This window comes from Bacillus rossius, chromosome 1 (assembly GCF_032445375.1).
Source record: "Bacillus rossius redtenbacheri isolate Brsri chromosome 1, Brsri_v3, whole genome shotgun sequence".
In the NCBI taxonomy this organism is placed as follows: Eukaryota; Metazoa; Arthropoda; class Insecta; order Phasmatodea; family Bacillidae; genus Bacillus; species Bacillus rossius.
Genome location: NC_086330.1, coordinates 355,350,732 through 355,368,752, shown reverse-complemented (window position 1 = coordinate 355,368,752; position 18,021 = coordinate 355,350,732). Strand labels below are relative to the sequence as shown.

Genomic DNA, 18,021 nt, shown 5'->3' with positions numbered 1-18,021 from the left:
GAAAAAGCACTCTAGCACATGAATTTGTCCACTGCCATTAATGATCCCAGAGATTGAGCTATGGCCCTTTAGTAGATGACCTTGACATTTTAAATTCTGTGAATAACCCCATAAATGACTTACGGTTGGCCACTAGAAATTGCAAGATCAACCGATGTAAAAAATTAAACATGTGTGTGTTTGCTTGCATTTAATATTCCAACAAAAGTAGCAATATGTTGCACAAAATATTTTAACATATTTTAGGCCTATAACAAGGTTAAAATAAATGTAAGTTAAAGTTCATTTAAACAAAAAAGCAGTTATCATTTAAGCAACAAATGTTACGGGCAATTGTGGTTCAGGGGTTAACAACTGTTTTTCATGATTTTGCACAAAATAAACATTATTTTTAAATTGTTGTAACAATACTAACAAACTAACGAAAAATATTACTTGAAATATACAAATAGTACTTATTCTTTACGGGGAAATAGAATAAATTGTAAGTATTATACTATAGGTTATGAACATGAACATTTTTCTACTCACTTGCTTCGTTTAAAAAACGCGCATTAACTGTAATATGTATTTTCTTGTGGTCCCCATGTAATTTTGAATTGTTTCGAGGGTTTTTACCAGAAATGCGAAGCGTCATTGTTGTCATCTTTCACTTTGTTGTAACGCAGATGGACGTTTGTAAATGACATACGGGATTCTCATCCACAATGAGCGAAAATCGACGAAAACAAGAAATTCGCCAACGACCTGTTTTGCAGGGTAAGTTTTTAAACTTCTTCGGGTGGAATTACATTGACGACATTAGGCCGTAGCCGGCATTATTTTCCACATGTACACAACACTGTTTTTTGGTTTCTTATGGCACGCTGTGTTTTTCACTAGTATTTACTTTCTACGTTCTAGATGACGTCACGTTGAGCATCGTGGAGAAAAGTTTAAACGAAATGGCTGATGACGCTGAGCCCGGGAAAATTCAATGTGGTATGATTTTTCAAAATTTAAAGGCTCGCATAGTACTTTAAAGATGCAATAAACTTCTTGCTGACATTCATGATTTATTTTTGTTGTTCATGTCGCTATTCATCTTAATTTTCAGAGGCTACGTTACTGGACGAAAGTCTGTTGAGTATGGAGAAGCTCGATAGAACTTCTCCAGAACTGTGGCCTGAACAAAGTAAGTTCATACTGTAAAATTAGTTGAATTAATGTATGAATAGGTTATTATTAACCGTCCGTAAAGGTAATATCGAAGTTGCAAGGCGTATAGCACGTAGTTGTGTTTTTGGTATCGAGTTAACAGGCTGTTGCAGAAGAAACGCAAACATTTTCTTGTAAACATATTTGTAATATGTATTTTCCAAGACACTTGTACGGCTTCGTGAAATTGTATTTAAAATAATTTGATACTTTGTTTGCGTTGCCATTAAATTATGGTGGAGCTAATCAAAACAATGCATAGGTACTTACTATAGGTTACATTAGAAAAAGGACGTGATGCCGTTACAATAGCATACACGTTTAAACTAGCAGTTACAACCTCAGTAAATTATGATTGAAATAAGGAAGTCGTCGTGTGACAACTTAGAATCAATAGAATCAATCTCAAATCATAGACATGTGTAAAATTCTTGTATTGAATTTGTGTTTGATGACCGTGATTAAATTATAAGTTATTACCTAATTATTATTGAATTACGGGCCAATTGTATGGCTGGAATCTCCATGGTGTCACATCAGCCCTTATTAAAAAGGTTTTCAACAGGGCTTCCAAAATTGTGTATTTAAGCACCCAGCCTGCCTGGATACATACAGTTTGCAGAGCTTCATAAAAAAAACATGGGAGTAGTTTACTTTGCGATTCCATAACAGCTGGGTCATTTTCTCGTGCCGCGAATATTTCATCAATAAAATACCTTTTTTCAAACACTTAAGACTTCCTCTATTCACCCTGTAAACAGTGTTTCTGAATTCCTACTGGTTTCTGAGAAATTACAGTTTGTAGTTCTCATCAGATAGCCTATGCAGTGAAACTGCTGTCACCATGTGCTTTAAATATTTAGGTACTATGTACGTATTGAAAATTTTTGAATTTACTTACATACTAAACGTAGAATTCATGTTCTGTACAGGATTGACACAAAACATAAAAAAGCAAACCATTATCTAAGAGGCAAAGTCAGTAATCTTCCTTTGACTCAATGCACTAAATTGGCTTGAATATGCAATGTTTTGCCAACGCTGCATAAACATAACATATGTTGGGGTTGCATCGGCATGTTGCTCGACGTAGCGCAAAGTCAGATCAAGGGCACTGGCTGTGGCAGTGTGAGAAACAACATCCGTCGGCACGTTCCCTTCCTCCTCACTGTCGTCTGCATCAAGATCAGTTGACGTTCCCTGCACAGCTGCTACGATATCTTCATCTGTGGCCACAGTCGTCAATAGCCGTCCACTTTTCAACACGCTCTTCTGCATTTTCGCAATCTGGTACAATTTTTTTCATTAGTTGAAGAAGTTCAAACTTTTCTTTTGCCGGGGGGAAGACCGTTTGGACACACTCTAAATCAGGCCAGAGATTTTGCCATGATTTATGTAAAGATTCCTTTTGTGTTTTCTCCCAAGCTTCTGCTACCCAGTAAATGACATCTTTGATGGTGATTTTCTTGAGTTTATGCAAGATTGTCAGTTCTTCATTCTCTTCAATCAGGCTACGAAGAAGCATTTTTCTGTAATTCTGTTTCAAAGCCTGCAAAACTCCTTGGTCCATTGGCTGCGAAATTGAAGTGACGTTTGGTGGGAGAAAAATGGCTTTGATATCACCGCAAACAGGTTGCATTTCTTCAGGATGTGACGAAGCATTGTCTATGAGTAACGAAGCACTAGGAGGCAATCCATTTTCTTTATTAAAAGCCTTTACTTTTGGCACAAATTGTTTTTCAAAGCAGTCTTGAAACAAGACACAATCCATCCACACTTTCTTTTGGTTTCTGTAAAATACAGGGAGAGTGTTCATGTTCATGTTTTTAAAACAGCGTGGTTTTGCCGATTTGCCGATAACCATCAGTGAAAGCTTATTTGTGGCAGAAGCGTTGCAGCAGGCTATCACAGTTAGGCGTTGTTTATCCATTTTAAACCCTGGTGCAGATTGTTCCTCTTGTGATGCAAGACTTTTGGTAGGCAATGCTTTAAAGTTAAGTCCCGTTTCATCCGCGTTATAAACTTGCTGTGGCGAGTAGGAAGAGATGATATCTTTGAACTCCTCATGGTATTCAATAGCTGCTTCGTTGTTCGCTGACAGTTTCTCCCCAGTTATTGTAAGCTGCCTGATTCCATGTCGTTTCTTCCAACGGTCTAAGAAACCGCAACTAGCCGTAAATGATGCGTCACCATCCATGAGCTTGTTCAATTGAAGCGCTTTTTCTTGAATCAGAGGGCCAGTGATAGGGATTCCTTTTGGTCTTTCTTGGGTAAACCATAAAAAAAGTGCTTCATCCAATTTTTGGTAAGAAGACACTGTCGTTTTGCTACTTTTTTCAATAATTTTTTCACTTGTGGTAGTACAAAACTGCTCAATTTTACCCCTGTTCTTTTTCCAATTGGAAATGGTTGCTTTGCCGACACGGAATTCTTTCGATAACAGAGTGGCGCTTTCATCTTTGTCAAGTCTTTTCAGCACTTCCAGTTTTTCTTTTAATGTACACGAGTTATATTTACGCTTGCGTGTCATGATGACCAACATCAGGGACAAGCACAGAATGTAAAAAACCACACTACACACCGCTCACAAGGGCTCACAAAACACAGGGCAAGTCCGCAGTAGCAGGTGTCACAGCAGTAGCATGTGAAGCACTGACTGTCTGACTCATAGTTGGGAACAGAAGAGGAGAGGAATGCGTAAGTCTATGCGGGAAGAAGGACGGGGGCATTGTTTACTCTGGTTGAAGGTCACTGCCCTTCCGCTAATACACACTCACGAACCGCCCTTCATTTCGACCTAATGTTGTCACGTAATGTAGGCTGTTGGATTTGTTAAACTCTGAATATTTGAAATTGCAGTTTAGGCTATATGAGTAATTAAAAATATTATATGATACTAAATATGTACGCTAAATAATAAAGGTGTATTTTTCGTCTGACCTTTCATACATATTTGACGGACACTAAATACACCTCAAAAAGACAATGTATGGCATTATATGACAAAATTCCGCCTAATCCGAATTTTTGCTAATCTGAACAGGGTTTGGTCCCAATTAGTTCGGATTAGCGGGATTCTACTGTACTTCACTTATTTCCACACATATGACAATAAATTTCCTAAAATCTACTTATTACTCTTTGTGTACATTTTATTCACTTAATAAAAAAATTTTTTTCTTTATTAATTCACTCCTTATCATACCACTATTGCTTTAAAACTCAACTATGATTAACTTTTTTTTTATTTCACAGCACTATTTTGTCTTTTGCTTGTGCCAATTTTATATACTACATTTTCCTTCGTTCCGCAGTTCAATTTGTTTTTCATTGGCATTGCAATTTTCATGACATTATACATTTCCCCTACTTTATTTCAAACCAATAGGAATCTGGTATCTTAAAATGAACTTAACCCAAAACCACATGATCAATAAACTGCTCAAGATATCAAAGTAGTTCTGTTTACGAAAAGCATTTAAGAATATGCTTATGACAGATAAGTATTTTGTATTTAGTTTTTAAACTGTATTTTTGTAAGAGAGAAAATGGCTAAATTGTGTGTTTTCAGAATTATTTTAAAGTATGAAACACCCGTAGAAATTTTTTAAAGGTCTCAAGGGACTTGAATTACACCTTTATCGTCATTTCTCCATCATGTAATATTATATTTTCTGCATAATTATGATGAGAATACTGTGCACCAGTCTTCAACCTTGCACTAAGAAGTACCAACAAGCATCGCACTTACCATCCTGTCTCACTAACATAAGTACACCCATGACTAGGTGGGCTCCGTAAAGGTGCATGAACTTAATATTTATGCAATAATATAATTCAAGATTTCTTTCAGTTCCTGGTGTTTCTGAGTTTGCTTCATACTCCAAGACTACAAATTCATCGCCTCAGCCGTGGACAAAAGGATTGGACAACAATGATTTGAACCTCTTGAATCGTAAGTGTGTAGCGAGATACCTTCATTGAGTTTCATAAGTTGTATCACACAGTTAAGTAAATGTGACTTGCTGTTATGTAGAATGTAGTAACCACTAAAGTGTAATGCCACAAACGACGACTTAAGTTCTAACATGGCTGGTCTAAGCAGCATAAAATGGAGGTGTATCATTTTGTTCACAATTTTGAACTGTAATAATCAAGTATGTATTTGTCTTTGGTGCCACCCCACTATCTCTAGAAGATATAGTTTGTGGATTTAATGGGCATTTACTACATCTTTCCAATGCACAATATCTGCTATTATCTCTTTCCTTGTTTCAGTGTGCTCTCTTGTCAGATATACCCAAAGAGCACAAAAGTTTGACATAGCTTTATACGTAATGTAATGAAAAACTAAAAAAATTATAGGGCCTACATAAAACTATTTTTAAAAAGAAAATTTGAAATGGGAATTTTGCAGGTACATTTTCATGTCCTTTATCAATAGCATCATCTGATATTAATACTCAATGCTTAGTTTAAAGAAAACATAGGAACTGAAAGATGCTATTTTAGTTTCAATCATTTTTGACATCAAATGTTTCTATATTATTTAATATTAAATTAAGGGAATGTCTTGTTATTAATAGTGACAGACTAGTACAAATAATTTCTCCTATGAAATAATAATTGGTTTTAGGATTTATATTTTTTTCTTTCAGAACGTATACTACTGTAATAATACTGGGAAAAAATTTTTTATTGTCTTAGAAAAATAAAAAAAATTATACTTACCATAATTATACTTACCATAATTATTGATGGTATACAAAATAAGATTTCTAATAACAAGTAGGGTAGTATCAATCTGGCAACAGTGGACTGCAATCTTTAGTGTGAGACATGTACTATAGTTATGAAAATTCTGAAACACCCCAGCCAAAAAGAAAGATAATGAAATTTTATGAATGTTAATTATTTGTGCTGGTGAAATTGTTGAAACAAGGAAAAAAATTCATAATTTGTCGAAAAATCGTTTTGAGGGGGTGGGGGTGGTTAATTATTTTTTTTTACTGAAGAATTTTTGACCAAATTCTTGCTACTCAAGTTCAGCTAGTTAGATGTACAGATCTTGATGATATTAAGTTTATGCCATTGTTTTACAGTGCTTACATTGTCCACAACACTTATGTACAGAACAAATAATAATAATAATAATGTGCATTCCTGGGTTTCCTAAATACTCACTTTGAAATGTAAATGCCTAATCTGTGCTTATCCCGACAGGTGAAAAAAAATTTGGGGGGTTAACTGCCGCCTGGCAAAACCACCACTCCACGATGACTTGTTTGTGTCTGTTCATTCTGCACAAAGAGTGCCAGAGATACTTGCGTCGAAGCAACATATCGAGGAATTTTTCATGTAACTGTGATCTTAAACCTATGAAAACATGGTTTACAATATTATTACCATTCAGCCATGACTGTTTTAGGGAGTCATGAGGCCTGGGGAGAATAAAAAAATATTTGAGAGGCCCCTTCAGTACTGTTGTCTGTTGTTTGTTAATCATGGCAGTGTGGAATCCCTTGACTGCACATTATTATTTTTTGGTTCTGTACAGCAGTGTTTTGGTCGATATAAGCAAATTAAAACAACAGCAGGAACAAAAAGCCAATTCCATCTCCCTTTATGACCCTTCAAGGTACAATTTTGATACTACATACTTGATTAGAATTTTTCACACATGACATTAAAATTAAGATGAATATTACCGTCTACATCTCCAGATCGACAAACATAAAACGTTGTGTACTTGCAAGCTTTGCAAGATGGCAGCATTAAAATGAAAAAAATATTGACGGACGTGCAGATAATTGTGAATCGCTCTGCTTGTTGACGGACAGGCGGGTCTGATCATTGTGAGTCCAGCTTTAGTTGAATGCTATCAATTGCTAACTGTTGGCAAAAAAAATTCTTAATTATATGAACACACACAGGTAAGCCATTTTCATAAAATTTGTACGTGTCAGATGCTAAATTTAAATGCCTGACAGAGAGACAACAGAACACATGCTCTGCACTCGATACGCTAGGATGGTTTACAAGGCAATGCCATAGTAAATAACCACTGTTACCAATATGTAGTTACAAGGAACACTAGTGAAATTGTTCATGATAGATGAATACCCAGTGTTTGCTACAAGCACATCGGGTGAAAGTGAAAATCCGCATGCAATTATGCAACTGACATTATCAGTAATCTGGCAAAATCTGGCAAGTGTGTGTTTTTTTAGTTTGCTTGTTACGTATTTCCTACCACGGTGACTGAGACATATACATGTATTTCTCGATGAGACTACCTGAATTATTATACTACCTATTTCCTCACAATATTCTTAATTGTGATTAACTGCAGCATGACAGTGCGATTACACACATGCTCACAAGAACAGTTGCTGAGATCATGTGTCATGGCCTATACGATCACCCAATATGTCAGGCTTATTTTATGCTTAGGGCCGCGTGAAACCTTTACTGTGTGCATCACCTGTTGTTGTACACAGCATTGTCTCTGCAATAGTGGTTTAACCTTAGAACAGTTTTGGAAAGTAATGAGAGTAGTGCACTGCACTATCACACGTACACAATTTTGTATGTTTGCTTTGCTGTCACGTTACGTTTCTACTACCTTAATGAAATATTCTTTCACCATATTTGGCCTGTGTCAATATTAGTTTTTTGATGTGAAGCGAATATCAAATTGAATGTTTAAAATATTTACGAAATCGAATCAAATTGCAAATGTAGTTCTCGGTGAAGCTGTATACACTTATTTTTATAAAATAACCATGCATATTATTATTATTGAACATTTATAAAAGCAAATGGAGTGAAACCTTTTAAGTTTTTAAGTAAAAACTATTTTGAAGCAAAAGAAATACAACACAAGAAAAAACAACTATTTCATGAGCAAATCTTAGGCTTCCATTGATTTAAAGCTTTGCAAGGAATGCGAAGCTTCACATCAGACACAAAGCTTTGCATCACAACTGAAGCTTCAAATAAAACAAATATGTACCAAATTTCTTGTCAAAGTCAAATAGCACATTAAAAAGAACTTCTATATATTCGCTTATTTGAAGATTGGCTCAGGCCTACACCATAACACAGTAGTTCTCAAAGTGTGCGCTAGGGTGCACTGGTGCGGCCTGGAAGTTGTCCGGCTGTGCCCTGTGGTATTCCAGAGAAATATTAGTCTAGAAATTAAAATAAATATAGTTACTCTATGGTATCATTTTATTATGGATACACCACTTTTTTTTGTTAACTTTTCAATATTATGATTTTTTTGAAGTGAAACTTATTTGCTGAGAGGGTAACAATTTTCGAGCATTACGAAAATTCTGAATGCATGAAGGTGAATAGTTAGGTACGTGGTGGGGGCACCGATAGAGGAGACGGCAGGGAAAAGTAGAAATAACGCAGCATTCTTGATCCCTTGCGCACTCACGCACATTCATGTACGCGGTGGTTTCTTGGGGGTGGACGTCGCGCTATCCCCACTCCGGGGCCGTTAGAGGGGTGGATGATAGCTGGAGCAGCCTTGAGCGGGCTCCACGTGGCGGCGTGCGGCTCAGGTTGAACCCTGCCACGCTGCAGGGATAGGCGTGTCGCGGCGGTAGGGACCTGCCTGCGCCTGACGCCAACCGACTTGGGCAGAGGACAACACAACGTGGTTATAGCTTATTGTTTGCACCGCGCCACTGGCCATATTCAAAAGAAAATATTGTTATTTCATTTATGTATTATTAATTTAATTACCTACTCATGTAAATCATTATTGTTAAACAGTGTTATGTAGTACATATTGTGTTAGCCGTGTAACTAAATATTTCTGCTGTTATGTTATAATGCTTTTCACGCTTTAGTTTGACAAGGGTTATTTGTCACAAATTATTATTTCATCAACTAATTCACACATTGTATTTTAGTTATGAGCCTACGAGTGTGTATGTATGTTTAAGTTCAACTAGGCATGAATATTTCTCGATCGGAGTGTAGTTGTGGATGATTGTGGCTCAACAAAGTAGCATTGAGCTAGGTCCTATTTGTATGTCATGTCACTTTCACATGCCAGATACCTACTTCAGATTACACACGTCCATTTGAACAATTTGTTGAACTGCATAAACTGCCTAATTATAGGCAAGCTTCAAGTTAAAGAATGATTTGAAATCAAAGTTTGTTGTAAATGCACAAGAAAAAAATTTTAGTAATTTTTTGTATTTAAATAATCTAAAATTTATTTATTTGTGTGGAAAAGAGTTATTTCTTTTGAGATCATACCCGCATCCCTACTATTCTCAGTTATTATCTCTTGTTCTATTAAAAAATTTAGTAATTTATCTCTAGTTATAACTAATAAGCAAGAAGTTTTACTTCTCTCGCGCATGAACTCCATGCACACATTTTTTTAGTTTCCATGTACTTTTTTAGTTTTTTAGAAAATATTTTATGATTTTTATATTATGTTTTAGGGATTGCTAAATTAAGTTGTTTTTGTGTTTTCAGATTTAAGTAGTTTGACTGCTACCGAAATGATAGCCGAGGTGAAGAAATTGCACGACATTGCTTATCAACTTGGCAGAGAGGAGGCTAAAGAAATGACCCGAGGAAAATATTTAAACATCTTGCCTCGGAGAAGACGATAACATTGTTGTAACAGTTGTTGTTGAAGAAGATTATATGTTGCATGTAAAATTAATGATTTAGCTAACAAAGTTTGTAAATTGAACTATTTTATTTGTATTCTCACTTACATTACGTGTTTATTACATGTAAAGATATTTTCAGAAATATTTCAACAAAATTTTATGAAGTGTTTGTATATTTGAGTTTTAAGTAACACAAGATTGTGTTTGTTTTTTGAGATAAATTATTGACTGTTAAAATTGTTGTAGTATTGATTTATTTTACCTTCTAATCATTGGTGTGATCCACAGATATCATTCAAAACCTCATAACTCATTTGTATGGCCATTCTAGTTTGAGATGACAAATATGATAAAATTGAAAATCTCTGCGCTTTGCAGGAAAATATAGGGGGGCGGGAGGTAGGAATCATGGTACCTCAGATCTTGGCAAGGAGACTCCACGGTATGGAAGCGAAAGTTCATCTTGATGGCAGTTCCTGTGAAATACATTTTTTTTTCCCCCACCTTTTTACATCTCCAAGCTATCTGGGAATCAAATCCAGGTGTCAGTAATAATTTTAGGTGTTTTAATAATTTAATGTATGGAATATCCAGAAGACCAAAAAAAAAAATTGTCTAGGACCAACTAATATATTTGTAAAAAGCACACAAAAAGCAAACCAAGCTGTTGCAAATACACACTTCTGTTGTTTTTGTGCACAGTTATTTTCTCATAGAACGTGAACTGAATTTCTCCTGGGTGTTGTAAGAAAGGTCAGGGAGCAGACATTTGACTTCGGTTGATAGGGGGACCATCACTTTTATCAGTTGCCCTGCCCCGCCTGGTTCGCTGGGGAAGTCCCACAGATGCAAGATAGCAGCAAGCTAGGGACCTTGTTGTAGTACAGCGACTCACTACTGCTCTCGCTGCATGTCGAGAACTTCTCTCTCATCTGCGAGCAACTGCTGACGTAAGTCACTGGAACAGGTAACTTCTTTAAAATTTACTATTTTTATACACCAGTCAATTGAAGAGAGTAAATTCGAAAGGGTCCAAGTGATAAAACCCAAACATTCTCAATTATTCCATTAAATTATCAAAATATCCTGTGTGCCATGCCAAATGATCTTCAAAGGGGAGCTGATGGTAAACCTTGATTGCTAGTGTATTTCCATAAAAATGCAGTAAGTGCCATAATATGTTCAAGAGGGAATATTCTTGGAATCAGTGTTTTTAGCACTCATCTAGACCCTTTTGAAATTCAACTATCAGTTATTTTTCATCTTTTCGTGGAAATTTATTTCAACCTTTGTGGGAGACTAAGAAAGTACTTGACTGGTATATCTTCAAAAATAAAGCTTTAGATTTGTAAAGCCTATTTTATTTAAAGTAGACAATGGGTATTTTGGATACAAAATTGTTTGAGACAGCATTTATCTGAACATCAATTTTACCTGACTATCTTCTACAAGATGCAGCAGGGTGGCTCAATCTTAATACACAGTACTCTTTCAGAAGAACAGGGTTTTGATCCCAGCATGGCTATCTTGATAAGGTTTTCTGTGGTTCCCCTGAAATCACTTGTACGCATATATGTAATGGTATGGTTCCTTGCTATAGGCCATGACATTTCTTATCATTGATCTCTGGTCTGGTTGCATACTACAATCTCTAATTAACCTCGCTGTCAATAAGCCCAAATAAAAAAAAATGTGTTAAATTTAAGTTATTCAATATTTGATCCAAGCAATTTGTATTTTATGTAAATAAGAACAAATCTGTTATGAGCATTCAAAAGTTTGTATACTTTCATATACTCCCATTAAAGGACAGATTCAACTTCATATTGAGAGAAAACTTTACAAATAAGGTATTGTAGTAGGAATTAAAATAAAATTAATGACTAGATGAAGATACTGTATAATTTTATGATTGTAAATGTGCTCACCTGTGTAGTATGAATATTTTTGGAAAAACAATACACAATTGCTGTAGTTACAGTAGTGCATTAGCCCTTTTTTTTTAGTATATCTTATTTTACTACCACCAACAGACACATGTGAAAATTGGCTTGCACAAATGTGTTATATATCATTGAGAACACTGATGCTAATAGCAAATGTAGGGCTTATTAAAGTTTTACACAAACCAACTTTTGTAAAAATTCAAGCCAGAGTAAAAAATCAAGGAATGTGAGAATGAAAACTTATTCTCAGGGAATTTTTATTTGCTCAAAGGATATTTGTTTATTTAAAAGTAAGCCTACCATTACTTGTTTTAACTTAAAATTTTCATGCAAGAAATACTACGCTCATGTATTATTTATTCTTGCATATGTACCTACTTACAATCGATTATATGTGTAGTTACCAAACATTAATTCTGAACTAATCATTCACTCAAAAGATAGCCTCCAAGTGTTAACTCCTGTTTTTATTTTCAGTTGTCATATATATATATATAAAAAAAAAACAAGACATGGTTAGCATTTCCAAGTTGTTGGCAAGCAGCATGTGGGTGTTTATGATGATGGCTACTCTACTGTCGTCAGGAAATTCCTTACCTGCTCAGATAAATCTCCCCGTGAATACCGTAATTATCTTTCCAAGACGTTTTAGAGAGCGAAAGTTTAGAGGACGTTTTCGGAAGGTCTTATGAGGTGAGTAAAGCTGTCTAAAAAGTAATTTATGCATGTGCTTACATTCAAAGGATTTTGGTTCACCAAGTTTTTGGTTGTTCCAGCTTCTCTCAAAATTGCTAATATTTATACTGTACAAAATTAGCAAAAATATTTGACCAATAGTTGATGGGTTCATCACACCAAAACAAGTAAACATTTTTGATAGGAATGTTAGAAATGAAATCTTGCTTCTGCACATGCACATACACAAACACAAACACAAACACAAACACACACAAACACACACACACACACATACCTTTTCAAAGACTTTTACATGGTGTCTAATTGTTTCGCATGCATCCATGACATGAAGAAACGGAAAGAAAAAAAAATAAAAATCTGTTACTCTTCCAACAAAGAACATAGTGTTAATTAAGATTGGTAAAAAGGTCAACTTTGTACAACTTGAGTTTGATTTTATTGCAGAGTTCTGCAATAAAAAAGATGGGAGTTATGTTGGATATTAACCACTTTTGCTGAAATCACTCAATTTTTTTTCTATTGGACCCACATTGGTATCAAGTAAGAACTTTTTTTTTTTAATGTATACATTTGCCATGTTCAAGATGGTTGTGATAAATAGATTTACTATATATTACCATCTCCAGCGTGTGCAATATGTTTACAAGTGGGACTACGGGCTTTTAATCAATTGTGTGTGTTTTGTGAGTAATTCTAAAGAGGAAGGATACACGTGCAGATTATGAGTTAACTGAACAGCCCTAGCAACACAATTCAACCTGTACATTAAAACTTGTAACTTAGTGTTAATAGTATACACATTTCATCACGAGAAAACATATCTACAAACGGTGGTAGCTGCATAGCCAGCCACTCAACCAGGCCCTACGCCAGCCTTATTACTACAGAAAAATCTCAATACAAACCTGAAGAACCATAATTTTGTCACTTTGTAATAATGGGGTTTGTATTAACCATATTTCAAAATTTAAACACAGTTTTGTATAATTTCTTAAATTCAAATAAATTTTTTTCTTTTTAATTTAATACAAGCATAATAAATTTAAAAAAAAAACTTGCACACAGTTTTATACAGCACAATGTCTGTCTGTCTGTCTTTCTCTCTGTCTCTGTCTGTCTCTCTTTCTCTCTGTCTGTCTCTGTCTCTCTTTCTCTCTGTCTTTTTTTATATATATATATATAAAGTACTGTATTACTTTTTAAAGGATTTAAGACAGAAGGTTATAGCAAAGGTTTAGAAATTACCTGCAAAAAGATAAAAATATTGCCATAATTTTGGAAGAATAAATAAAGTATTTAAACTTTTTCTCCCAATCTACATGGAAACAAAGCAATGGCGTAAGTATTATTTTAGTTTAAACTTCACATTGGTTCCTTATATTATTCTGGGATATTTGTACTAACTATCTTTTAGGTATATTTCAAAGAAATACTACCTATTGTAGCCATTACCATGGTGCGACTTCCAGAAAATTTTTATGCAGTTTTTCATTTCATGATCCATAGACCCCAAAACCATTATCAATTCAAAATTATCACATTTTTAGGAACATGATAACTGCCGTAATTTTTCACAAATTACTTCCAAACTGATGCATAAAATATAAACATGGAAAACCTCGGTTGAGTTCATTAATGGGCAATATCCGACCAAAGAGATAGAAATGGGAAAGGTTTTTTTTGTTAACAGAAAAATCTCAGTAACTCCCATAATACGATGAACATCATATATCTTTGAACGTAGTATAGCTCGTAAGAGTAACACCAAAAACTTTTGTCTAAAAACATTTTAGATACAACCAACCATAACTGCAAGTGAAGGGGGGGGGGGGGGGGGGGGGGACATAACTGTTGGTAGACACTCAAATCTATTTCAAGTTTACTGTTTGTAAATCTTATTTTTATCTAAAACTTTTGTTTAACAATTTTTGATAATACAAACCATTATTGCAAGGGGTTGAAAAAACCTGGGTTTGAATAAGAAAAATAAAATTTCCCTACCATGTATACTATCTAATTCAATATTATTTTTGTTTAAATTTCTAAATATTGACTAAAACTATTGTTAAAATAAATTTTTATCCAACCAACCTACTGCTAGGGGTGTAAATAAGATTTGAAAGGAAAAAAGAATAATTAGATTTTTTTAATAGATATACTATGCAGTAACACGATTTTATAAAGTTTCACTGTAGAAAAGATTTTATGGTTTTAGTTTTAGTCCAATTTAGTTTTTAAAACAGAAGGTTTCAGTTATTGTTTTTTTTATTTTTATTAATTATGTGTTTACTCCACAAAACTAGAGGTATCATTTAACTTATATGCTGTGTTTTTATGGTAAAATAATTTTTTTTTAAATTGGTGTAAAACAGATACATTCAGAACAAATAACTATTTAATCAACGATTTTAAAATTAATTCAATAGGAGATGCACAATAAAACAAATTAAATTCATTTTTCTGATCCATGCACTTAGGCACAATTTTTTGTAGGGAAATGACATTCCTCAAATACCAAACATTAAATGTTTCCTTTTTTTTATAATTTTAATTAAGTTTTGCTTAAATGCTATTTATTATTTTTAACTCACATTTCAGTGCTAAATAGTGAATTAACATGTATTTCTGAGTTATGCAGTGTTTTGACAGGTTTTTGGTTTTGTCACTATTCACCATAAAATTTTGTCCCTACTTAATACCAACGCACTTGTAGTGTAAAATGTTTTTCATTATATTGAGGAACACTTTGCATTATAAAATGTGAAAGTAATCTATTCAAATTTTAATAATGCTAAAAACCTTTATTATTATTCTTTACTTTCTAACACACAATAAAATTAACAAAAGCATCATCAAAATTTAAGTTCCTGGATGGCTTAAAAATGTTGTTAAGAGTTATTTTTCAATTTTTTAGGGGCACTGCCTCTAGTTACCTTTTTTCTCCTATGTTTTTCCAAACACACAAATTCCCCCCCCCCCCCCCCCCCTTTTCCCATCCCACAAGGCTTCTCTAAGGCTGCCAACATCAATAAAACAATTGTCTCAAACTTGGGAAATTGGTTACCTTAATTTCTCATACTTTGGCTCGAAATTCACAACCACTAGTGCACTGAAAAAAAAAAACCTTTTTTTTCCTACTGAGTGATCTATACCTCAGCACTATGTGCAGAAGCCTAAACTCACTATGTTCACTCTATAATAGCAAAACTATACATAGTTCCAAGAGTGTTCGAAGAGTTTCTTTCCAAATCCAGCTGCAATATAGCGTGCACTTATTTTATTTACTTTACATTGTATGTCTTTTCAAAATCTATCCTTTTTAGTGTGCTGTGTATTTATCATCACCATTTCTTATTTTTTTAGGATTGAATTAACAGGATCTCTTGCAACAATGATGGCAGGATGAAGAAATACATGAATACCACAAAGAATTTATTAGCATGCTGCTATGTTAGTCAAAATTGTATGGGTAACTTTATACACTTGTTTAACAATTTTCTCAATATTAATTTTAATTAAAAAGTCTACAAAGAATAACATACCTAATTTTTTTTTTCAACTTTCAAATATACACACTTTTTTTAGTATTATGCTAAAAATATATTCACTCTTTTTAAATAAATATGTCAGTGATTTTAGCAGTACGCAAAAAACATTAGCTTACAAACACGAATCAACTAATTAATAACCTGTGAATATATAAAATAATTTATTACATTATACATTTTATTATGGTGTTTTTTTGTTCTGTACACAATTTTATTGAATTCCTACATGTTAATGTATAAAATATCACATAGCAACTGCAAAAATATACATTATTATTATTACTATTTAAGTATTTATAAAACTATGGTACAATATACAGCAAAATTATAAGTGCTTTATTATTTTCATGAAGACATTTTGATCTTCAGAGAATTACATTAATTTTTAAACTACAGCAAAACATAACTGTAACAAGTAAATTATAAAACTATCTATGGATGGATGAATAAATATGAATTGATGTTCTTTTCAAACAGGCAGATTTGCTATGCATTTCAATTTTAATTTTGTTATGATTTCAATAATTACACACAATCTTATACAAATTACAAGCAAGAAAAATGCTATTTACCTGTGATGCATATTGTTTTCTACTAACAAATATATGGATGTCAAATTGTTCATTTGCATACAATCACTGGCAGGTCAAAGTGGTCCAATGGATGGCCAATAATTAAGGGTTATCAATTCCGCAAATCAGTTCTCGCAGTATGAAATGTGACAAATTTTATGCTAACTTTCAAATTTAACGTGGCAGATTGTTCTTTAATATTTAACAGCTCTAAGCAATTGTATTCACTTGACATCAAAAGCAACAAAATAAACATTACAGAGAACTGTTCTTATAAAATGAAATTAAAATATTTTCTCCCAATGTTCTCACCACGAAATTATGGTTGCTAGTGGTACATAGTTACTGTAGTTTGAACACAGTAGGCATTTAACTAATGCAGCATTCATATTGATTTCTGCTTAGAAAATGTATGAATTGTACAAAATTGTGCAGTTTATAAATGTAATAATAATAATAATAATAATGATGCCATATTGACACAAATACCAAACACATGTACAAGTACACAGTAATCCTCATTTCTAATAGGAGTTTAATTAGTGTGAATCAGTATTAAGTTACATAAAATATGAACCTGTACAGTGATAGTGAGCAAAGCACCACAAACAAGACTTAGAAAGTGTTATGCACCAATGGGTAATGTGTACATTTTCATTACAAATAACTTCTTTCAAATTAATTACCTTAAGTTTTAGTTTGCTTAACTATGAAGGCCGAAACTCATGGACGTAATCGAGAGGTTTGGCACCGTAACAGGTGCTTTGTCTTTAACAAATAATTCTTCTCCAAAATCCTTCACTAAAGTTATGAACAAAGATCACCTCAGTCACTTGAATACAAATTGAGATAAGTTTACACAATTAAATTTGCTGCAAATTGCAATCAACTCCTCCAACAGTAATCAGTTCGCCACGCGAACAGTACTTATTTTGGTACGAAACACAACACTAAAACAGTTCCACTTTACTCATAAACAATAATGTTTGCTCAACACTAACTACATGTTCAAAGTTAATATTAGTGAACAAAATTAATCGTGCAGTTAATGAAATTCCTTCAAGATGAGATGAGGGTTTTTTTTTTTTTTTATCTTCCAAGCACTACAGTGTTGAAGTAGCGCGTGCAGTTCGATTACTAACAACCAAGCACGAAGTCGGTAACGCTCAGGCTAGCTGGAATGTGAAGCAGAACATCTCACGCGCGGCATCCTACGACACCATCCACTGCATGATGCTGGTGTCACGGCCGCCGGTCGAGATGAGGCGGGAGTCGTCATTCAGGAATGCCACGTTCGTGACGTGACTGCTGTGCCCTCCGTACGTGTGACACAAGGACTGTGAACGAAAACAAATCTCAGGATTGGGGGACACAACTTCGTATCTAGCTGGATTAACACATACTTGCA

General features: G+C 34.1%; 3 protein-coding genes across 16 annotated transcripts in view; 1 reads left to right on the top strand and 2 right to left on the bottom strand.

Annotated features, from left to right (window-relative positions):
• Positions 1-1,081, bottom strand: part of LOC134528457 (tRNA (32-2'-O)-methyltransferase regulator THADA-like) — a 36,578-nt gene extending 35,497 nt beyond the window's left edge. Inside the window, exon 1 of the mRNA XM_063362084.1 lies at positions 532-1,081. Within this exon, the coding sequence (XP_063218154.1) occupies positions 532-646 (115 nt within the window). The 5' untranslated portion in view covers positions 647-1,081. The remainder of the gene's footprint in view (positions 1-531) is intronic.
• Positions 647-17,743, top strand: LOC134528265 (protein lin-52 homolog). Its single transcript, XM_063361740.1, has 7 exons — positions 647-759; positions 904-981; positions 1,097-1,174; positions 5,051-5,152; positions 9,706-10,815; positions 12,272-12,487; positions 15,857-17,743. The coding sequence occupies exons 1-5, from the start codon at positions 708-710 to the stop codon at positions 9,843-9,845; spliced, it is 450 nt and encodes a 149-aa protein (XP_063217810.1). The 5' UTR covers positions 647-707; the 3' UTR covers positions 9,846-10,815; positions 12,272-12,487; positions 15,857-17,743.
• The window catches only part of LOC134528262 (echinoderm microtubule-associated protein-like 2), a 253,916-nt gene continuing 251,809 nt past the window's right edge, over positions 15,915-18,021 (bottom strand). For all 14 annotated transcript variants that reach the window (XM_063361727.1, XM_063361724.1, XM_063361729.1 and 11 more), the window contains one exon: positions 15,915-17,950. In XM_063361727.1, the coding sequence (XP_063217797.1) occupies positions 17,825-17,950 (126 nt within the window). In that variant the 3' untranslated portion in view covers positions 15,915-17,824. The remainder of the gene's footprint in view (positions 17,951-18,021) is intronic.

Excerpts from the sequence above, each read along its gene's own strand:
- LOC134528265 (XM_063361740.1), top strand. The coding sequence starts at position 708 with ATGAGCGAAAATCGACGAAAACAAGAAATTCGCCAACGACCTGTTTTG. Across the intron at positions 760-903 it reads CCAACGACCTGTTTTGCAGG|ATGACGTCACGTTGAGCATC; the intron begins GTAAGTTTTTAA and ends TCTACGTTCTAG. Across the intron at positions 982-1,096 it reads GCCCGGGAAAATTCAATGTG|AGGCTACGTTACTGGACGAA; the intron begins GTATGATTTTTC and ends CTTAATTTTCAG.